Below are 15,777 nucleotides of genomic sequence, written 5' to 3'. Positions count from 1 at the left end.
AGCTAGGGGAGAGGGGGGAGAGGGGGGAGGGTTAATAACATGGAGACCAGCTAGGGGAGAGGGGGAGGGTTAATAACATGGAGACCAGCTAGGGGAGAGGGGGGGGGTTAATAACATGGAGACCAGCTAGGGGAGAGGGGGGAGGGTTAATAACATGGAGACCAGCTAGGGGAGAGGGGGGGGGGGGGAGGGTTAATAACATGGAGACCAGCTAGGGGAGAGGGGGGGGGGGGGGGAGGGTTAATAACATGGAGACCAGCTAGGGGAGAGGGGGGGGGGGGGGGTTAATAACATGGAGACCAGCTAGGGGAGAGGGGGAGGGTTAATAACATGGAGACCAGCTAGGGGAGAGGGGGGGGGGGGTTAATAACATGGAGACCAGCTAGGGGAGAGGGGGGGGGGGGGGAGGGTTAATAACATGGAGACCAGCTAGGGGAGAGGGGGGGGGGGGGGGGAGGGTTAATAACATGGAGACCAGCTAGGGGAGAGGGGGGGAGGGTTAATAACATGGAGACCAGCTAGGGGAGAGGGGGGAGGGTTAATAACATGGAGACCAGCTAGGGGAGAGGGGGGGGGTTAATAACATGGAGACCAGCTAGGGGAGAGGGGGGAGGGTTAATAACATGGAGACCAGCTAGGGGAGAGGGGGGGGGGGGGGAGGGTTAATAACATGGAGACCAGCTAGGGGAGAGGGGGGGGGGGGGGGTTAATAACATGGAGACCAGCTAGGGGAGAGGGGGAGGGTTAATAACATGGAGACCAGCTAGGGGAGAGGGGGGGGGGGGTTAATAACATGGAGACCAGCTAGGGGAGAGGGGGGGGGGGGGGAGGGTTAATAACATGGAGACCAGCTAGGGGAGAGGGGGATAGTGGGTAGAGGAGGCAGGGCTCTTATTCCACAAAAGGCTTGTCACACAGAACGCTGCAGAGGGGCTTCTGTAGAGGTGTGAGTTGAGAGGCACATTACACTATGAACAACGACTCAAACAGATCCCTGATCTACATTATTCTATGAACAACGACTCAAACAGATCCCTGATCTACATTATTCTATGAACAAAGACTCAAACAGATCCCTGGTCTACATTATTCTATGAACAACGACTCAAACAGATCCCTGATCTACATTATTCCATGAACAACGACTCAAACTGTCACGATCGTCGTTAAGAGAGGAGGACCAAGGCGCAGTGTGATGAACGAACATGTTTATTTATCATTAGCGATAAACACGGACAGTAAACAAAAACAACAAACGACTCGTAACGTCCTAGGTAACATAGACCAAACACGGAACAAGAACCCACAAACACAAAGGGAAAAACAGACAGTTTAAATATGGCTCCCAATCAGAGACAACCAGCCAAAAGCTGACACTCGTTGCCTCTGATTGGGAGTCACTCAGGCCAACATAGAAATAAACAAACTAGAACTCCCAACATAGAAATACACCACATAGAAAGAACACACCCTGGCTCAACATATAGAGTCCCAGAGCCAGGGTGTTACAGTACCCCCCCCTAAAGGCGTGGACTGCGACCGCGCCTCAACTAGAGCAAAACAGGGGAGGGCTGGGTGGGCATTCCTCCTCGGCGGCGGTTCTGGCTCCGGCCTTGCCCACCACCCTCCAATAAACCCCCCATAGCGCCCCTGGTCCGGTCTGGCCCCGCTGGCTGGAGCTGAACTGGACGTAGCAGGAGCGGTTAGCTTCAGCTCCGTAGTGGAGCAGTTGACCGGTACCTTACCAGGCACCGGTGACCCAGGCACGGGTTGTGCTGGACTGACGACGCGCACCCCTGGCTTGGTGCGTGGAGCCGGAACGGGCCGGACCGGGCTGACGACTCGCACCCCTGGCTTGGTGCGTGGAGTAGGAACGGGCCGAACCGGGCTGACGATGCGCACCCCTGGCTTGGTGCGTGGAGTAGGAACGGGCCGGACCGGGCTGACGATGCGCACCCCTGGCTTGGTGCGTGGAGTAGGAACAGGCCGGACCGGGCTGGCGACGCACACCGTAGGCTTGGTGCGTGGAGTAGGAACAGGCCGGACAGGGCTGGCGACGCACACCGTAGGCTTGGTGCGAGGAGCAGGGACAGGCCGGACCGGGCTGGCGACGCACACCGTAGGCTTGGTGCGAGGAGCAGGGACAGGCCGGACCGGGCTGGCGACGCACACCGTAGGCTTGGTGCGTGGGGCAGGGACAGGCTGGACCGGGCTGGCGACGCACACCGTAGGCTTGGTGCGAGGAGCAGGGACAGGCCGGACCGGGCTGGCGACGCACACCGTAGGCTTGGTGCGAGGAGCAGGGACAGGCCGGACCGGGCTGGCGACGCACACCGTAGGCTTGGTGCGAGGAGCAGGGACAGGCCGGACCGGGCTGGCGACGCACACCGTAGGCTTGGTGCGTGGAGCAGGGACAGGCCGGGCCGGGCTGTGGAGACGGATAGGAGACCTGGAGTGAAGAGCTGCCACAACCCGTCCTGGCTGAATGCCTACCTTCACACACTCTGTGTGAGGCATCAGCACAGGACGTACAGGGCTGTGTACCCGTACTGGCATAACAGCACGTGACACTGGCGCAGGATATCCGGGACCGAGGAGAGGCACTGGAGGCCACGAGCGCTGAGCCGGCACACTCCGTCCTGGCTGCATGCCCACCTTCGCACAACACGTGCGGGGTGCTCGCACAGGACGTACCGGACTATGCCGGACCACTCGTGGCACAGTACGCAGCTCCGCATACCCCGGAACCTGACCAGTCTCATGCTGCCATGCCTGAGTACGGGGAGTTGGCTCTGCTCTCCATCCAGGCTCCGCCAACCTGCCTTCTGGCCCCCCAAACCCGGTGGCCTCCTCTCCAAATCGCCCTGTGGCAGCCTCCTGCTGCCCAGCCGCCCATGCCGTGTGCCCCCCCCTAAAAAATTTTTTGGGTTGCCTCTCGTCCGTCCGACGATGACAATGCTGACGCCGCTGCTCATCTCTCGCCAGGGCCTTAATCCTAGCCCATGGCCCTTTGCCCCCGAGCATGTCCTCCCAGGACCACGATTTGCCCACCTGGGCCATCGCCAGCCTCTCCATCTCCTTTCCCGGCGCTTCCTCCCATGTCCAGTCTGCCTGCTCCTGGACACGCTGCTTGGTCCTTGTATGGTGGGTTCTTCTGTCACGATCGTCGTTAAGAGAGGAGGACCAAGGCGCAGTGTGATGAACGAACATGTTTATTTATCATTAGCGATAAACACGGACAGTAAACAAAAACAACAAACGACTCGTAACGTCCTAGGTAACATAGACCAACACGGAACAAGAACCCACAAACACAAAGGGAAAAACAGACAGTTTAAATATGGCTCCCAATCAGAGACAACCAGCCAAAAGCTGACACTCGTTGCCTCTGATTGGGAGTCACTCAGGCCAACATAGAAATAAACAAACTAGAACTCCCAACATAGAAATACACCACATAGAAAGAACACACCCTGGCTCAACATATAGAGTCCCAGAGCCAGGGTGTTACAGTACCCCCCCCTAAAGGCGTGGACTGCGACCGCGCCTCAACTAGAGCAAAACAGGGGAGGGCTGGGTGGGCATTCCTCCTCGGCGGCGGTTCTGGCTCCGGCCTTGCCCACCACCCTCCAATAAACCCCCCATAGCGCCCCTGGTCCGGTCTGGCCCCGCTGGCTGGAGCTGAACTGGACGTAGCAGGAGCGGTTAGCTTCAGCTCCGTAGTGGAGCAGTTGACCGGTACCTTACCAGGCACCGGTGACCCAGGCACGGGTTGTGCTGGACTGACGACGCGCACCCCTGGTTTGGTGCGTGGAGCCGGAACGGGCCGGACCGGGCTGACGACTCGCACCCCTGGCTTGGTGCGTGGAGTAGGAACGGGCCGAACCGGGCTGACGATGCGCACCCCTGGCTTGGTGCGTGGAGTAGGAACGGGCCGGACCGGGCTGACGATGCGCACCCCTGGCTTGGTGCGTGGAGTAGGAACAGGCCGGACCGGGCTGGCGACGCACACCGTAGGCTTGGTGCGTGGAGTAGGAACAGGCCGGACCGGGCTGGCGACGCACACCGTAGGCTTGGTGCGAGGAGCAGGGACAGGCCGGACCGGGCTGGCGACGCACACCGTAGGCTTGGTGCGTGGAGCAGGGACAGGCCGGACCGGGCTGGCAACGCACACCGTAGGCTTGGTGCGAGGAGCAGGGACAGGCCGGACCGGGCTGGCGACGCACACCGTAGGCTTGGTGCGAGGAGTAGGGACAGGCCGGATCGGGCTGGCGACGCACACCGTAGGCTTGGTGCGTGGGGCAGGGACAGGCCGGACCGGGCTGGCGACGCACACCGTAGGCTTGGTGCGAGGAGCAGAGACAGGCCGGACCGGGCTGGCGACGCACACCGTAGGCTTGGTGCGAGGAGCAGGGACAGGCCGGACCGGGCTGGCGACGCACACCGTAGGCTTGGTGCGAGGAGCAGGGACAGGCCGGACCGGGCTGGCGACGCACACCGTAGGCTTGGTGCGTGGAGCAGGGACAGGCCGGGCCGGGCTGTGGAGACGGATAGGAGACCTGGAGTGAAGAGCTGCCACAACCCGTCCTGGCTGAATGCCTACCTTCACACACTCTGTGTGAGGCATCAGCACAGGACGTACAGGGCTGTGTACCCGTACTGGCATAACAGCACGTGACACTGGCGCAGGATATCCGGGACCAAGGAGAGGCACTGGAGGCCACGAGCGCTGAGCCGGCACACTCCGTCCTGGCTGCATGCCCACCTTCGCACAACACGTGCGGGGTGCTCGCACAGGACGTACCGGACTATGCCGGACCACTCGTGGCACAGTACGCAGCTCCGCATACCCCGGAACCTGACCAGTCTCATGCTGCCATGCCTGAGTACGGGGAGTTGGCTCTGCTCTCCATCCAGGCTCCGCCAACCTGCCTTCTGGCCCCCCAAACCCGGTGGCCTCCTCTCCAAATCGCCCTGTGGCAGCCTCCTGCTGCCCAGCCGCCCATGCCGTGTGCCCCCCCCTAAAAAAATGTTTGGGTTGCCTCTCGTCCGTCCGACGATGACACTGCTGACGCCGCTGCTCCTCTCTCGCCAGGGCCTTAATCCTAGCCCATGGCCCTTTGCCCCCGAGCATGTCCTCCCAGGACCACGATTTGCCCACCTGGGCCATCGCCAGCCTCTCCATCTCCTTTCCCGGCGCTTCCTCCCATGTCCAGTCTGCCTGCTCCTGGACACGCTGCTTGGTCCTTGTATGGTGGGTTCTTCTGTCACGATCGTCGTTAAGAGAGGAGGACCAAGGCGCAGTGTGATGAACGAACATGTTTATTTATCATTAGCGATAAACACGGACAGTAAACAAAAACAACAAACGACTCGTAACGTCCTAGGTAACATAGACCAACACGGAACAAGAACCCACAAACACAAAGGGAAAAACAGACAGTTTAAATATGGCTCCCAATCAGAGACAACCAGCCAAAAGCTGACACTCGTTGCCTCTGATTGGGAGTCACTCAGGCCAACATAGAAATAAACAAACTAGAACTCCCAACATAGAAATACACCACATAGAAAGAACACACCCTGGCTCAACATATAGAGTCCCAGAGCCAGGGTGTGACAGTACCCCCCCCTAAAGGCGTGGACTGCGACCGCGCCTCAACTAGAGCAAAACAGGGGAGGGCTGGGTGGGCATTCCTCCTCGGCGGCGGTTCTGGCTCCGGCCTTGCCCACCACCCTCCAATAAACCCCCCATAGCGCCCCTGGTCCGGTCTGGCCCCGCTGGCTGGAGCTGAACTGGACGTAGCAGGAGCGGTTAGCTTCAGCTCCGTAGTGGAGCAGTTGACCGGTACCTTACCAGGCACCGGTGACCCAGGCACGGGTTGTGCTGGACTGACGACGCGCACCCCTGGCTTGGTGCGTGGAGCCGGAACGGGCCGGACCGGGCTGACGACTCGCACCCCTGGCTTGGTGCGTGGAGTAGGAACGGGCCGAACCGGGCTGACGATGCGCACCCCTGGCTTGGTGCGTGGAGTAGGAACGGGCCGGACCGGGCTGACGATGCGCACCCCTGGCTTGGTGCGTGGAGTAGGAACAGGCCGGACCGGGCTGGCGACGCACACCGTAGGCTTGGTGCGTGGAGTAGGAACAGGCCGGACCGGGCTGGCGACGCACACCGTAGGCTTGGTGCGAGGAGCAGGGACAGGCCGGACCGGGCTGGCGACGCACACCGTAGGCTTGGTGCGTGGAGCAGGGACAGGCCGGACCGGGCTGGCAACGCACACCGTAGGCTTGGTGCGAGGAGCAGGGACAGGCCGGACCGGGCTGGCGACGCACACCGTAGGCTTGGTGCGAGGAGTAGGGACAGGCCGGATCGGGCTGGCGACGCACACCGTAGGCTTGGTGCGAGGAGCAGGGACAGGCCGGACCGGGCTGGCGACGCACACCGTAGGCTTGGTGCGAGGAGCAGGGACAGGCCGGACCGGGCTGGCGACGCACACCGTAGGCTTGGTGCGAGGAGCAGGGACAGGCCGGACCGGGCTGGCGACGCACACCGTAGGCTTGGTGCGTGGAGCAGGGACAGGCCGGGCCGGGCTGTGGAGACGGATAGGAGACCTGGAGTGAAGAGCTGCCACAACCCGTCCTGGCTGAATGCCTACCTTCACACACTCTGTGTGAGGCATCAGCACAGGACGTACAGGGCTGTGTACCCGTACTGGCATAACAGCACGTGACACTGGCGCAGGATATCCGGGACCAAGGAGAGGCACTGGAGGCCACGAGCGCTGAGCCGGCACACTCCGTCCTGGCTGCATGCCCACCTTCGCACAACACGTGCGGGGTGCTCGCACAGGACGTACCGGACTATGCCGGACCACTCGTGGCACAGTACGCAGCTCCGCATACCCCGGAACCTGACCAGTCTCATGCTGCCATGCCTGAGTACGGGGAGTTGGCTCTGCTCTCCATCCAGGCTCCGCCAACCTGCCTTCTGGCCCCCCAAACCCAGTGGCCTCCTCTCCAAATCGCCCTGTGGCAGCCTCCTGCTGCCCAGCCGCCCATGCCGTGTGCCCCCCCCTAAAAAATTTTTGGGGTTGCCTCTCGTCCGTCCGACGATGACACTGCTGACGCCGCTGCTCCTCTCTCGCCAGGGCCTTAATCCTAGCCCATGGCCCTTTGCCCCCGAGCATGTCCTCCCAGGACCACGATTTGCCCACCTGGGCCATCGCCAGCCTCTCCATCTCCTTTCCCGGCGCTTCCTCCCATGTCCAGTCTGCCTGCTCCTGGACACGCTGCTTGGTCCTTGTATGGTGGGTTCTTCTGTCACGATCGTCGTTAAGAGAGGAGGACCAAGGCGCAGCGTGATGAACGAACATGTTTATTTATCATTAGCGATAAACACGGACAGTAAACAAAAACAACAAACGACTCGTAACGTCCTAGGTAACATAGACCAAACACGGAACAAGAACCCACAAACACAAAGGGAAAAACAGACAGTTTAAATATGGCTCCCAATCAGAGACAACCAGCCAAAAGCTGACACTCGTTGCCTCTGATTGGGAGTCACTCAGGCCAACATAGAAATAAACTAACTAGAACTCCCAACATAGAAATACACCACATAGAAAGAACACACCCTGGCTCAACATATAGAGTCCCAGAGCCAGGGTGTTACACAAACAGATCCCTGGTCTACATTATTCTATGAACAAAGACTCAAACAGATCCCTGGTCTCCATTATTCCATGAACAAAGACTCAAACAGATCCCTGATCAAATCAAATCAAATCAAATCAAATTTTATTGGTCACATGCGCCGAATACAACAGGTGCAGACATTACAGTGAAATGCTTACTTACAGCCCTTAACCAACAGTGCATTTATTTTAAACAAAAAAAGTAAGAATAAAACAACAACAAAAAAAAGTGTTGAGAAAAAAAGAGCAGAAGTAAAATAAAGTGACAGTAGGGAGGCTATATATACAGTAAAATAAAGTGACAGTAGGGAGCCTATATATACAGGGGGGTACCGTTGCAGAGTCAATGTGCGGGGGCACCGGCTAGTTGAGGTAGTTGAGGTAATATGTACATGTGGGTAGAGTTAAAGTGACTATGCATAAATACTTAACAGAGTAGCAGCAGCGTAAAAAGGATGGGGTGGGGGGGCAGTGCAAATAGTCCGGGTAGCCATGATTAGCTGTTCAGGAGTCTTATGGCTTGGGGGTAGAAGCTGTTGAGAAGTCTTTTGGACCTAGACTTGGCACTCCGGTACCGCTTGCCGTGCGGTAGCAGAGAGAACAGTCTATGACTAGGGTGGCTGGAGTCTTTGACAATTTTGAGGGCCTTCCTCTGACACCGCCTGGTATAGAGGTCCTGGATGGCAGGGAGCTTTGCCCCAGTGATGTACTGGGCCGTACGCACTACCCTCTGTAGTGCCTTGCGGTCAGAGGCCAAGCAGTTGCCATACCAGGCGGTGATGCAACCAGTCAGGATGCTCTCGATGGTGCAGCTGTAGAATTTTTTGAGGATCTGAGGACCCATGCCAAATCTTTTTAGTCTCCTGAGGGGGAATAGGCTTTGTCGTGCCCTCTTCACGACTGTCTTGGTGTGTTTGGACCATGATAGTTCGTTGGTGATGTGGACACCAAGGAACTTGAAGCTCTCAACCTGTTCCACTACAGCCCCGTCGATGAGAATGGGGGCGTGCTCAGTCCTCTTTTTTTTCCTGTAGTCCACAATCATCTCCTTTGTCTTGGTCACGTTGAGGGAGAGGTTGTTGTCCTGGCACCACACGGCCAGATCTCTGACCTCCTCCCTATAGGCTGTCTCATCGTTGTCGGTGATCAGGCCTACCACTGTTGTGTCGTCGGCAAACTTAATGATGGTGTTGGAGTCGTGCCTGGCCATGCAGTCATGGGTGAACAGAGAGTACAGGAGGGGACTGAGCACGCACCCCTGAGGGGCCCCCGTGTTGAGGATCAGTGTGGCAGATGTGTTGTTACCTACCCTTACCACCTGGGGGCGGCCCGTCAGGAAGTCCAGGATCCAGTTGCAGAGGGAGGTGTTTAGTCCCAGGATCCTTAGCTTAGTGATGAGCTTAGAGGGCACTATGGTGTTGAATGCTGAGCTGTAGTCAATGAATAGCATTCTCACGTAGGTGTTCCTCTTGTCCAGGTGTGAAAGGGCAGTGTGGAGTGCGATAGAGATTGCATCATCTGTGGATCTGTTGGGGCGGTATGCAAATTGAAGTGGGTCTAGGGTTTCTGGGATTATGCTGTTGATGTGAGCCACATGATCTACATTATTCTATGAACAAATACTCAAACAGATCCCTGGTCTCCATTATTCTATGAACAAAGAGTCAAACAGATCCCTGATCTACATTATTCAATGAACAAAGACTCAAACAGATCCCTGGTCTCCATTATTCTATGAGCATAGACTCAAACAGATCCCTGGTCTACATTATTCTATGGACAAAGACTGATAAACACTAGTTGTGTTTGAGCCAATCAGAATAAATCCTCTGATAAACACTAGTTGTGTTTGAGCCAATCCGAATCAATCCACTGATAAACACTAGTTGTGTTTGAGCCAATCAGAATAAATCCTCTGATAAACACTAGTTGTGTTTGAGCCAATCAGAATCAATCCTCTGATAAACACTAGTTGCTATGGACACCTTAGGACAGCAAGGGGAAGGGGTGGGGTTGTGTTTGTCAAAATACAGCCAGCTGTTTAATGTGTGTTTCTGTGTGTTTCTGTGTGTGTGTTTCTGTGGGTGTTTCTGTGGGTGTTTCTGTGGGTGTTATTGTGGGTGTTTCTGTGGGTGTTTTCGTTGGTGTTTCTGTGGGTATTATTGTGTGTGTTTCTGTGGGTGTTTCTGTGGGTGTTTCTGTGGGTGTTTCTGTGGGTGTTTCTGTGGGTGTTTCCGTTGGTGTTTCAGTGGGTATTATTGTGGGTGTTTCTGTGGGTGTTATTGTGGGTGTTATTGTGGGTGTTTCTGTGGGTGTTATTGTGGGTGTTTCTGTGTGTGTGTTATTGTGGGTGTTTCTGTGGGTGTTATTGTGGGTGTTTCTGTGGGTGTTTCTGTGGGTGTTTCTGTTGGTGTTTATGTGGGTGTTTCTGTGGGTGTGTCTGTGGGTGTTTCTGTGGGTGTTATTGTGGGTGTTTCTGTGGGTGTTATTGTGGGTGTTTCTGTGTGTGTGTTTCTGTGTGTGTGTTATTGTGGGTGTTTCTGTGGGTGTTATTGTGGGTGTTTCTGTGGGTGTTACTGTGGGTGTTTCTGTGGGTGTTATTGTGGGTGTTTCTGTGGGTGTTACTGTGGGTGTTTCTGTGGGTGTTATTGTGGGTGTTTCTGTGGGTGTTTCTGTGGGTGTTTCTGTGGGTGTTTCTGTGGGTGTTATTGTGGGTGTTTCTGTGGGTGTTTCTGTGGGTGTTATTGTGGGTGTTTCTGTGGGTGTTTCTTTGGGTGTTTCTGTGGGTGTTATTGTGGGTGTTATTGTGGGTGTTTCTGTGGGTGTTATTGTGGGTGTTTCTGTGGGTGTTACTGTGGGTGTTTCTGTGGGTGTTATTGTGGGTGTTTCTGTGGGTGTTTCTTTGGGTGTTTCTGTAGGTGTTTCTGTGGGTGTTATTGTGGGGGTTTCTGTGGGTGTTTCTGTGGGTGTTTCTGTGGGTGTTTCTGTGGGTGTTACTGTCGGTGTTTCTGTGGGTGTTTCTGTGGGTGTTACTGTGGGTGTTTCTGTGGGTGTTATTGTGGGTGTTTCTGTGGGTCTGAATGCGTGTTGAGAAGAGTCAGACAGACCAGAGGGCGTCCTGACACCCAGACTGAAGAACCTTCTAAACAGACCGTTTAAATCTGCATGGTCCTCTAGACATGTAGAGACAGATGGATACATTTATAACATCTATAGAAGGCTTTACAATACACACTGTACACAAGGACAGATGCTAGTTGAAGTTTTGGATTGTTGGAGTGTCTAGAGAAATGCCATATGGTAGTTGTAGTTTTGGATTGTTGGAGTGTCTAGAGACATGCCATATGGTAGTTGTAGTTTTGGATTGTTGGAGTGTCTAGAGACATGCCATATGGTAGTTGTAGTTTGAGTGTTTTTATTTTTTATTAATTTTTTATTTAACTAGGCCAAGCTTCCTGCAATCCAGGACCTCTATACTAGGCGGTGTCAGAGGAAAAAAATGGTCAAAGACTCCAGTCACCCAAGTCTTAGACTGTTCTCTCTGCTACCGCACGGCAAGCGGTACCGGAGCGCCAAGTCTAGGTCCAAAAGGTTCCTTAAGAGCTTCTACCCCCATAAGACTGCTGAACAATTAATCAAATTGCCACCAGGACTATTTACATGCTGCTACTCGCTGTTTATTATCTATGCATAGTCACTTTTACCCCTACCAACATGTACATATTACCTCGACTAACCTGTACCCTGCACATTGACTCTGTACCGGTACCCCCTGTATATAGCCTCCCTACTGTTATTTCCCATTGACTCTGTACCGGTACCCCCTGTATATAGCCTCTCTACTGTTATTTCCCATTGACTCTGTACCGGTACCCCCCTGTATATAGCCTCGCTACTGTTATTTCACATTGACTCTGTACCGGTACCCCCTGTATATAGCCTCATTATTTATTTAGTAAATATTTTGCGTTTTTCTGGATTTATTTGTTGTTATTCTGTCTCTCACTGTTCAAATAAACCTACCATTAAAATTATTGACTGATCATGTCTTTGTCAGTGGGCAAATGTACAAAATCAGAAGGGGATCAAATACTTTTTTCCCTCACTGTATATATATATAGTGGGGAGAACAAGTATTTTACGCTCTTATCCAGAGCAACTTACAGTTAAGTGAGTGCATACATTTTCATACTGGCCCCCCGCGGGAATCGAACCCACAACCCTGGCGTTGCAAACGCCATGCTCTACCAACTGAGCTACATCCCTGCCGGCCATTCCCTCCCCTACCCTGGGCCAATTGTGCACCGCCCCATGGGTCTCCCGGTTGCAGCCGGCTGCGACAGAGTCTGGATTCTAACCAGGATCTCTAGTGGCACAGTTAGCACTGCGATGCAGTGCCTTAGACCACTGCGCCACTCAGGAGGACAGGTATTACACACAGCTGGAGGCTATGCTGCAGACCAATGAGCTCCTGACAGACAGACACAGCTGGAGGCTATGCTGCAGACCAATGAGCTCCTGACAGACAGACACAGCTGTAGGCTATGTACTGGCCCCCCCGTGGGAAACGAACCCACAACCCTGGCATTGCAAACGCCATGCTCTACCAACTGAGCTACACCAGACCTGATAGCAGTCTTCTCTGTAGTCTATACAACACCAGATCTGATAGCAGACTTCTCTGTAGTCTATATAACACCAGACCTGATAGCAGACTTCTCTGTAGTCTATATAACACCAGACCTGATAGCAGTCTTCTCTGTAGTCTATATTACACCAGACCTGATAGCAGTCTTCTCTGTAGTCTATATTACACCAGACCTGATAGCAGTCTTCTCTGTAGTCTATATTACACCAGATCTAATAACAGTCTTCTCTGTAGTCTATATAACACCAGACCTGATAGCAGACTTCTCTGTAGTCTATATAACACCAGACCTGATAGCAGACTTCTCTGTAGTCTATATAACACCAGACCTGATAGCAGTCTTCTCTGTAGTCTATATTACACCAGACCTGATAGCAGTCTTCTCTGTAGTCTATATAACACCAGACCTGATAGCAGACTTCTCTGTAGTCTATATAACACCAGATCTGATAGCAGTCTTCTCTGTAGTCTATATAACACCAGATCTGATAGCAGTTTTCTCTGTAGTCTATATAACACCAGACCTGATAGCAGACTTCTCTGTAGTCTATATAACACCAGACCTGATAGCAGTCTTCTCTGTAGTCTATATTACACCAGACCTGATAGCAGTCTTCTCTGTAGTCTATATAACACCAGACCTGATAGCAGACTTCTCTGTAGTCTATATAACACCAGATCTGATAGCAGTCTTCTCTGTAGTCTATATAACACCAGATCTGATAGCAGTTTTCTCTGTAGTCTATATAACACCAGACCTGATAGCAGACTTCTCTGTAGTCTATATAACACCAGACCTGATAGCAGTCTTCTCTGTAGTCTATATTACACCAGACCTGATAGCAGTCTTCTCTGTAGTCTATATAACACCAGACCTGATAGCAGACTTCTCTGTAGTCTATATAACACCAGATCTGATAGCAGTCTTCTCTGTAGTCTATATAACACCAGATCTGATAGCAGTCTTCTCTGTAGTCTATATAACACCAGATCTGATAGCAGTCTTCTCTGTAGTCTATATAACACCAGACCTGATAGGAGTCTTCCAGGTAGTCTATATAACACCGGACCTGATAGCAGTCTTCTCTGTAGTCTATATAACACCAGACCTGATAGGAGTCTTCCAGGTAGTCTATATAACACCAGACCTGATAGCAGTCTTCTCTGTAGTCTATATAACACCAGATCTGATAGCAGTCTTCTCTGTAGTCTATATAACACCAGACCTGATAGCAGTCTTCTCTGTAGTCTATATAACACCAGACCTGATAGCAGTCTTCTCTGTAGTCTATATAACACCAGATCTGATAGCAGTCTTCTCTGTAGTCTATATAACACCAGACCTGATAGCAGTCTTCTCTGTAGTCTATATAACACCAGATCTGATAGCAGTCTTCTCTGTAGTCTATATAACACCAGACCTGATAGCAGACTTCTCTGTAGTCTATATAACACCAGACCTGATAGCAGTCTTCTCTGTAGTCTATATAACACCAGATCTGATAGCAGTCTTCTCTGTAGTCTATATAACACCAGATCTGATAGCAGTCTACTCTGTAGTCTATATAACACCAGACCTGATAGCAGTCTTCTCTGTAGTCTATATAACACCAGACCTGATAGCAGTCTTCTCTGTAGTCTATATAACACCAGACCTGATAGCAGTCTTCCAGGTAGTCTATATAACACCGGACCTGATGTTTGATAGGCTGACCTGGTAGCAGTCTTCTCTGTGGCGTCTGGCCCGATAGAAGCAGGAAATTCATCAGCCAGGACCTCCTCGGGGCTACGAAGGTCTAGAACCTTCGTCTCTCTGTCTCTCATGCCAATCCCTGCCGCCATGGGTGACCACAATGCACTCTGGGACTTGGAACCTGTAGGGTTTAGGTGACACTGTCAGATTCAACACTTTGGTACGTGATAGGTAGGCAACCGTTAATCTGCTTTTAGTTTTTTTGTGCCTCTCATGTTTAATTATCTCCAAAACTCGTTAAAGTTGGTTGAGTTAGTGCCTCTAGGGCAATTCAGGCGGTTGTTAGAGAGCCTTTTTACCGAAGAATGTGTTTGTTTCATATGATTGTGTATTGCTTTTCATGTTTTGTGATTGCGTTTCATGTATTATGTAATTGATGTGTATATACACTGAGTTTATAAAACATTAGGAACACCTTCCTAATATTGAGTTGCACCCCCCTTTTCTCTCAGAACAGCCTCAATTCGTCGGGGCATGGACTCTACAAGGTATCAAAGCGTTCCACAGGGATGCTGGGCCATGTTGACTCCAATGCTTCCCACAGTTGTGTCAAGTTGGCTGGTAGTGGATCTCTACTCCGAATAGCTCGTTCCATCTCATCCCACAGATGCTCAGTTGGATTGAGATCTAGTGACTGGGCAGGCCCCTGCAGTAATATAAGTTCACTGTCACGTTCGTGGAAACATTCCTGGATAATCCTAGCCTTGTGGCGTAGGGCATTATCCTGCTGAAAAAAAATCCATTCGTAGATGGATACACTGCTGACTTGAAGGGATGCACTTGATTGGCAATAATGTTCAGATATCCTGTGGCATTCAAACGTTGCTCCACTTTTATCAAGGGGCCCAATGTGTGCCATGAAAACACACCCCACACCATCACACCACCAGCCTGAAATGGATGCATGTACTCATTGGTTTTCTCCATACCCTAGTCCTCCCATCACCGTGAAACAGCAGGAACCGGGATTCATCAAACCAGACTATGTTTTTCCAATTCTCCAGTGTCCAGTGTTTTCATCCTTTGCCCACTGCAACCACCGTTTCTTGTTTTTTGGACATTTTCACTTAGGGGTGTACTCACTTTTGTTGCCAGCGGTTTAGACATTAATGGCTGTGTGTTGAGTTATTTTGAGGGGACAGCAAATGTACACTGTTATACAAGCTGTACACTCACTACTTTACATTGTAGCAAAGTGTCATTTCTTCAGTGTTGTCACATGAAAAGATATACTCAAATATTTACAGAAATGTGAGGGGTGTACTCACTTTTGTGAGATACTGTATATATAGCATTCTGTTGGTGGCAAGAATTTTGTATAATAATTAAAAAACTTGAAATGTTGAATTAAGTATTGTTTTTAGTATCAGTTCATATACAATGTGACATGGAATCGGTACATCGAAAATCTCTTCCCATTGATGTTTCAGCCTGTATGGTGCAGCTGGCAACATTTCTGTCCTCAAATGAAACTGGTATATTTTTCTATTTATGCCAATCATTTTCAGCCAATTTGTATCTTTAATATATGGCAGGTAAACAAGTTCCCTACCTTCTCCCTCTTCCACTTGCCTCCTCCATTTTTGCGGTAATACTGCAATCAGTTGGTTATAAGTTTGGATTGAGCAGACATTCCCATATATTTTCGATAGCTGCATATATGACATAACTCCACC

General features: G+C 52.2%; 1 protein-coding gene across 2 annotated transcripts in view; it reads right to left on the bottom strand.

The window, feature by feature from the left end:
* Positions 1 to 15,777, bottom strand: part of LOC311122847 (dual specificity calcium/calmodulin-dependent 3',5'-cyclic nucleotide phosphodiesterase 1A-like) — an 84,207-nt gene that overhangs the window by 52,143 nt on the left and 16,287 nt on the right. For both annotated transcript variants that reach the window (XR_014612505.1, XM_084197163.1), the window contains exon 2: positions 14,063 to 14,222. Coding sequence is in view for 1 of the 2 variants with exons in the window: in XM_084197163.1 (XP_084053289.1) it covers positions 14,063 to 14,222 (160 nt within the window). In the remaining variant the exon portion in view is untranslated. The remainder of the gene's footprint in view (positions 1 to 14,062; positions 14,223 to 15,777) is intronic.

Source organism: Coregonus lavaretus, assembly GCF_964263955.1.
Source record: "Coregonus lavaretus genome assembly, contig: HAP1_SCAFFOLD_444, whole genome shotgun sequence".
In the NCBI taxonomy this organism is placed as follows: domain Eukaryota; kingdom Metazoa; phylum Chordata; class Actinopteri; order Salmoniformes; family Salmonidae; genus Coregonus; species Coregonus lavaretus.
The sequence above is the reverse complement of the archived record's forward strand: the minus strand, read 5'-3'. Positions and strand labels throughout refer to the sequence as shown.